General features: G+C 41.0%; 1 protein-coding gene across 1 annotated transcript in view; it reads left to right on the forward strand.

Moving 5' to 3' along the window:
- Positions 1-5,470, forward strand: part of LOC110442421 (mucin-2-like) — a 56,098-nt gene extending 50,628 nt beyond the window's left edge. Inside the window, exons 15-17 of the mRNA XM_021486017.1 lie at positions 1,910-4,351; positions 4,594-4,704; positions 5,445-5,470. Coding sequence (XP_021341692.1) covers positions 1,910-4,351; positions 4,594-4,704; positions 5,445-5,470 — 2,579 coding nt within the window. The remainder of the gene's footprint in view (positions 1-1,909; positions 4,352-4,593; positions 4,705-5,444) is intronic.
- The last annotated feature ends 2,416 nt before the right edge of the window (positions 5,471-7,886 follow it).

Consider the following 7,886-nt stretch of genomic DNA (forward strand, 5'->3'; position numbering starts at 1 on the left):
AGATCATGACTGACTGATAACACGACATGTGTAACTGATTACACGACATATGCACACGTTACTTAGATCATGTTTGACTGATAACACGACATGTGTTACTTAGATCATGACTGAGTGATAACACGACATGTGTATCTTAGATCATGACTGAGTGATAACACGACATGTCTAACTTTGATCATGACTGAGTGATACCACGACATGTGTAACTTAGATCATGACTGACTGATAACACGACATGTCTGACTGATAACACGATATGTGTAATTTAGATCGTGTCTGACTGATAACACAACATCTGTAACTAAGATCATGCCTGAATGATAACACGACATGTGTTACTCAGATCATGTCTGACTGATAACACGACATGTGTTACTGAGATCATGTCTGACTGATTACACAACATGTGTAATTTAGATCATTTCTGACTGATAACACGACATGTGTAACTTAGATCATGTCTGACTGATTACACAACATGTGTAACTAAGATCATGTCTGACTGCTAACACGACATATATAACTTAAATTAATGTCTGACTGATAACTCGACATGTGTAACTGATTACACGACATGTGTGACTTAGATCATGTCTGACTGATTACACGACCTATGTACATGTTACTTAGATCGTGTCTGACTGATAACTCGACATATGTAACTTAGATCATGTCTGACTGGTACCTCGACACATGTTACTTAGTTCGTGTCTGACTGATAACTCGACATGTGTTACTGATTACACGACATGTGTAATTTAGATCATGTCTGACTGATAACTCGACATATGTAACTTAGATCATGTCTGACTGGTACCTCGACCCATGTTACTTAGATCGTGTCTGACTGATAACATAAAATGTGTAACTAAGATCTTGCCTGAATGATAACACGACATGTGTAACTGATTACACGACATATGTACATGTTACTTAGATCATGTCTGACTATGAACTCGACATATGTAACTTAGATCGTGTCTGACTGATAACATAACATGTGTAACTAAGATCTTGCCTGAATGATAACACGACATGTGTAACTTAGATCATGACTGACTGATAACATGACATGTGTAACTTTGACCATGACTGACTGATAACACGATATGTGTAACTGCTTACACGACATGTGTAACTTAGAACATGACTGACTGATAACACGAAATGTGTAACTTAGATCATGACTTACTGATAACACGACATGTGTAACTAAGATCATGCCTGAATAATAACACGACATGTGTAACTCAGATCATGTCTGAATGATAACACGACATGTGTAACTAAGATCATGCCTGAATGATAACACGACATGTGTAACCTAGATCATGACTGACTGATTACACGACATATGTAACTGATTACACGACATGTGTAACTAAGATCATGACTGACTGATAACACGATATGTGCAACTGATTACACGACATGTGTGACTTAGATCATGCCTGACTGATAACACGACATATGTAACCGATTACACGACATGTGTAACTAAGATCATGCCTGAATGATAACACGACATGTGTAACCTAGATCATGACTGACTGATTACACGACATATGTAACTGATAACACGACATGTGTACATGTTACTTAGATCATGACTGACTAATAACACGACATATGTAACTGATTACACGACATGTGTGACTTAGATCATGCCTGACTTCATGACTGACTGATTACACGACATATGTAACTGATTACACGACATGTGTAACTTAGATCATGACTGACTAATAACACGACATATGTTACTGATTACACGACATGTGTTACTTAGATCATGTCTGACTGATAACACGATATGTGTAACTGATTACACGACATGTGTAACTTAGATCATGACTGACTGATAACACGACATACGTTACTTTGATCATGTGCCTTTTTTTCGAAGGATGTACATACGGTGACAAGATTTTCGATTGTAAAGAGGCAAATTGTTCGTCGTCAGAAAAGTACCGGGAGGATTGTTGTGAAACGTGTTACGTAGCTCCATCTACTACCTTAAATCCGACAACCACAACTTTCGTAGCAACAACAAACACATCAGAAGCGACAGTTACCAATCCAGAGACATCAACTATCACTCCAGTACCGACAAATTCCACCCTAGAGGCAACAGCTACCACTTTAAAAGTGATTAATACTCAAGTAACAATTTCAAACTTCCCAGAAATGACAACCACTACGCGAGAAGCAAGAACGACCACTCAGCCGGAATCAACAACCACTCCAGTACCTACATCTTCCACTCCAGTAGCGACGACTTCCACTCAACCAGACACAACTACCACTCCTGTAGCAACGACTTCCACTCAACCAGACACAACTACCACGCCTGTAGCAACGACTTCCACTCAACCAGACACAACTACCACGCCTGTAGCAACGACTTCCACTCAACCAGACACAACTACCACGCCTGTAGCAACGACTTCCACTCAACCAGACACAACTACCACGCCTGTAGCAACGACTTCCACTCAACCAGACACAACTACCACGCCTGTAGCAACGACTTCCACTCAACCAGACACAACTACCACGCCTGTAGCAACGACTTCCACTCAACCAGACACAACTACCACGCCTGTAGCAACGACTTCCACTCAACCAGACACAACTACCACGCCTGTAGCAACGACTTCCACTCAACCAGACACAACTACCACGCCTGTAGCAACGACTTCCACTCAACCAGACACAACTACCACGCCTGTAGCAACGACTTCCACTCAACCAGACACAACTACCACGCCTGTAGCAACGACTTCCACTCAACCAGACACAACTACCACGCCTGTAGCAACGACTTCCACTCAACCAGACACAACTACCACGCCTGTAGCAACGACTTCCACTCAACCAGACACAACTACCACGCCTGTAGCAACGACTTCCACTCAACCAGACACAACTACCACGCCTGTAGCAACGACTTCCACTCAACCAGACACAACTACCACGCCTGTAGCAACGACTTCCACTCAACCAGACACAACTACCACGCCTGTAGCAACGACTTCCACTCAACCAGACACAACTACCACGCCTGTAGCAACGACTTCCACTCAACCAGACACAACTACCACGCCTGTAGCAACGACTTCCACTCAACCAGACACAACTACCACGCCTGTAGCAACGACTTCCACTCAACCAGACACAACTACCACGCCTGTAGCAACGACTTCCACTCAACCAGACACAACTACCACGCCTGTAGCAACGACTTCCACTCAACCAGACACAACTACCACGCCTGTAGCAACGACTTCCACTCAACCAGACACAACTACCACGCCTGTAGCAACGACTTCCACTCAACCAGACACAACTACCACGCCTGTAGCAACGACTTCCACTCAACCAGACACAACTACCACGCCTGTAGCAACGACTTCCACTCAACCAGACACAACTACCACGCCTGTAGCAACGACTTCCACTCAACCAGACACAACTACCACGCCTGTAGCAACGACTTCCACTCAACCAGACACAACTACCACGCCTGTAGCAACACCTACCACTCAACCAGACACAACAACCATTCCTGTAGCTATTTCTAACTCTTCCGAGGCGACAACAACCATTCAAGTAGCGACAACTACTACCTATCCAGAGGTGACAATTACCACTCCAGTAGCGACAACCATTCCAGAAACGATAACTACCACTCCAGTAGCGACTACTACGACTCAAGAGGCGACCACTGCCACTCCAGAAACGACAACATCCACTCAAGTAGCGACTACTACGACTCCAAAGGCGATAACCACCACTCGAGTAGCGACAACTACCACTCCAGTAGCGATTACTACCACTCAAAAGGCGACAGCCAGCAACGCAGTAGCGACTACTACCACTCCAGTAGCGACAACTACCTCTCCAGTAGCGACAACTACCACTCCAGTAGCCACAACAACCACTCCAGTAACGACAACTACCACACCAGTAGCGACAACTACCACTCCAATAGCGACAACCATCACTCCAGTAGCGACAACTACCACTCCAGTAGCGACAACTACCAGTCCAGTTACGACAACCACCACTCCAGTAACGACAACCACCACTCCAGTAGCCACAACAACCACTCCACTAACGACAACCACCACACCAGTAGCGACAACTACCACTCCAATAGCGACAACAACCACTCCAGTAGCGACAACCATCACTCCAGTAGCGACAACTACCACTCCACTAACGACAACCACCACTCCAGTAACGACAACCACCACTCCAGTAGCGACAACTACCACTCCAGTAACGACAACTACCACTCAAGTAGCGACAACTACTACCCAAACTACAACTATTACCGCTCCAAGTAAGTCTTTATAAGAAATTAAAACGGTTCACAACTATTTGACACAACAAGTGTTCTTGACATTGATTTTGTTTTTAATTAACTCTGAACTTATCTTTCAATTTTGAACTACGCTCCTTAAATGATTTGTCAATGGCCTGTTAAAACAATACAAGAACAAAACAACTCACCAAGCCATTATGGATCATTATTTACCTGTCCTTGTACAAGTGTATGATTTTACTAACCTTGTTGTGTTTCAGACACTGTTCACAGAGCATGCACTATCAGGATTGAAGTGACTATTCCCGGCGCGATAGACCTTACAAATACAAGCAGTCCAGGTTACCAAGCAACAAGACAAAATGCGCGCTGTAAGTCATTGACGATATACACGCTAAGAACCTTGTTGATGTAAATATGCACAATTTGTTTACTATTGTAGCGTGGTTAAACTTTTTAAGACTGTGTTTGAAAAATATGCTTTTAACACACACCTTTCAGTTCTTCAGCAGTAATGAAAATGCCGAAAGATCGTGTAATTGGGAAATTATTTCACAGCTAGGAATAGGTGTTTGATTTTCTTGTCCTTTTTATTACCCGCTTCCGGAGTGCGTCCTTTTGTTAATCAAGGTCTGTCCATGTCACGCTTTGTTTTCCATCCCCGGGGATAAAGTTCTGTCCACCATGGCAGGAAAACATATCGCGCTTTCGAAGGTACTTCTGTTTTTGGGCGATGGGATTCATTTTTAAGAAGTGGTTGTTTTTTCGTGTGAACATGAAGTAAAATGCGATATTAGTTTTTGTTTCATCTTCATTCTTCGGCAATTAACGGGTAAACAGTATGTTTCTGGTGTGTTTGTAAATATATATCTACAGAGAGTATAATTTAGGGTATTCATTTTAACTTGGTATATAATTTCGTGCAGACTTCGGTGACTGCGAATATAGCGAAATTAAATCCCCCGCGAATATTACCACTTAAACACTAACATGTTCCGCAAAGGGGTGATATAAATATCACGAATTTGCTCGTTAAAGTTGACGTAGCACATCATCTAAACATATAAATATGGTTCTATCTCAATTATGGGTTCACTTGCCTTGTCTTCAGCTATGGAAAAAGTCTTCAAGACTTGACAACCGGTGTATACCCTTCTTCTCTTCTGGTTTAATGGTCTTAGTCTAGAACAGTTAAGTGTAGACGGATTTTCGGGTGTCTTGGTCTTGTTTTTTAAACATGTTCGGTTTAACGAAATACTAACGGAAACATTAATTCTTGTTCATTTACAAAACGAAAAAACGGTAATTTAAAACTAGGCTTCATATTTTGAAGGTAAAGATGAACGTCTAATGGCAAAAGTCCAAATCAATGTAAATGGTCATGTTTGTCAAAAATATAATTTTTAAATTTTGATTCGTCATGGAATTGATAAGCTTATAAAACAGTGAAAAACTGGTCTAAATACACATACTCTCTCTCCATTTTGGAATAACTTATAGCGGGTTATTTCGAGGGTTTATTTTTCGCAATTTTGAAATTACAATTTTATTTACACGGATTATAATTTCGTATGAAGACATGTAACGTAACTAAAACTTCGCGGCGGTTTAGCACAGAGACGGGACATGGGGTATATAAAAAGTCAAATTAGGCATATTGAGTGACAACAGCACAGAGACGGGACATGGGCTATATAACAAGTCAAATTAGGCATATTGAGTAACAACATCACAGAGACGGGACATGGGGCATATAAAAAGTCAAATTAGGCATATTGAGTAACAACAGCACAGAGACGGGACATGGGGTATATAAAAATGTCGAATTAGGCATAATGAATAACAACATCACAGAGACGGGACATGGGGTATATAAAAAGTCAAATTAGGCATATTGAGTAACAACAGCACAGAGACGGGACATGGGGTACATAAATAGTCAAATGAAGCATAATGAGTAACAACAGCACAGAGACCGGACATGGGGTACATAAATAGTCAAATTAGGCATATTCAGTAACAACAGCACAGAGACGGGACTTAGGGTATATAAAAAGTCAAATTAGGCATATTGAGCAACAACAGCACAGAGACGGGACATGGGGAATATAAAAATGTCGAATTAGGCATAATGAATAACAACATCACAGAGACGGGACATGGGGTATATAAAAAGTCAAATTAGGCATATTGAGTAACAACAAGTAAATGTATTTTGTGAAACAAATCATCAACAAAACTATTAGATGTGTGATATGACCTATTTTTAAACATCGATACTCTTTAAGTATATAATTGGTCCACGTACGCGATATTTCATGATCTCATGACGGCTATGAAGTATATTATCGCAGCTCATTTTTACGTTTGTCATATTATACCGCGTATCATATTTTCGCGATCATGTTACTGACCCGTGAAATCGCGAACATGTCATCATCGCAGAAATAGCCTGCTATACGGTATGTCATGATGCATTCGTCCGTAGTGAAAAGGTTGGGTACAAACCGTCTCATGAAACCTTTATCATATTTAATTTATATTTACACCAAAGTATGTACATATCAGTTCCCACATCTGACACAATTTTGATGGTCATTGGTAAAGGTTAAAGAGTCAAAGATCATAATTTAAGCAAATAAAAAAGACTTGTTTATAAAATATCTCACCAATTCCTCAAGAAATTTAACAGCTTTACGTCATAATATGGAACATTGATTTCTACGCGAGATCAGGATTTGATGATGATCGATTAAGGTTAAAGGGTCAAAGATCATGGCGAAGCGGGGGTGGGGTTATATCTATGTGAGCCTCATTCGCTTTGTTTTTCTTACTTGCAATATTTGATGTAGAGAACATATTCAAGTATAGCAATATGGACATATTGGTCTTCTCTTACCTTTATGGCTAAAGTTATTTTCTTTTTCTTTTTTGACATTTTAGCTTATTATCTTTTACCGGGGAGTCATTGGATTTATAGATGTCTTCATCATCCTTTTGAGGTAAGTTCACTTATTGTTGCTGCTGCTGCTTCTGCTGCTTCTGAACCACTTATGTTTCCTCTCCGTCTTGTCTCCTCCTTCTCCTCCTCATTCCTTCCCTCCGCCCTGTCCCTTCCTCCCTCTTGCATTCTGCCTCCTTGCATGAGAGTAAAAAATACCATTTTATTTTATTTCAGACGCGGGAGTCTGGTTGTTGAGCATACGATAGTTACGTCAAACACAACGGAAGCGAATACGGGGATCACAAACGCGCTTGTTGGGCTGGCTTCCGGCAACACACTCACTTATAACAACCAATCCGCCAAAACTTCCGCCATTACTCTGGAGAATAACAACGGCACACAGGGTAATTTTTCATACGATTATGTGACAATTGCATAAGATCTAAATTGAGTATTCGTCCTAGTGTGTTGATGATAAAGCAACTAAGATATTTTTTTAGTAAGAGTTACTTCGCTTGGCAATTTGTGTAGGGTGTTGCAACGTATACGTAATAGATAGGTTCCAACGAGTTAAACTTCTGGAAATCTATTTTGTTACCATATACGCAA

Source organism: Mizuhopecten yessoensis, unplaced genomic scaffold, assembly GCF_002113885.1.
Source record: "Mizuhopecten yessoensis strain PY_sf001 unplaced genomic scaffold, ASM211388v2 scaffold716263, whole genome shotgun sequence".
Lineage (NCBI taxonomy): Eukaryota > Metazoa > Mollusca > Bivalvia > Pectinida > Pectinidae > Mizuhopecten > Mizuhopecten yessoensis.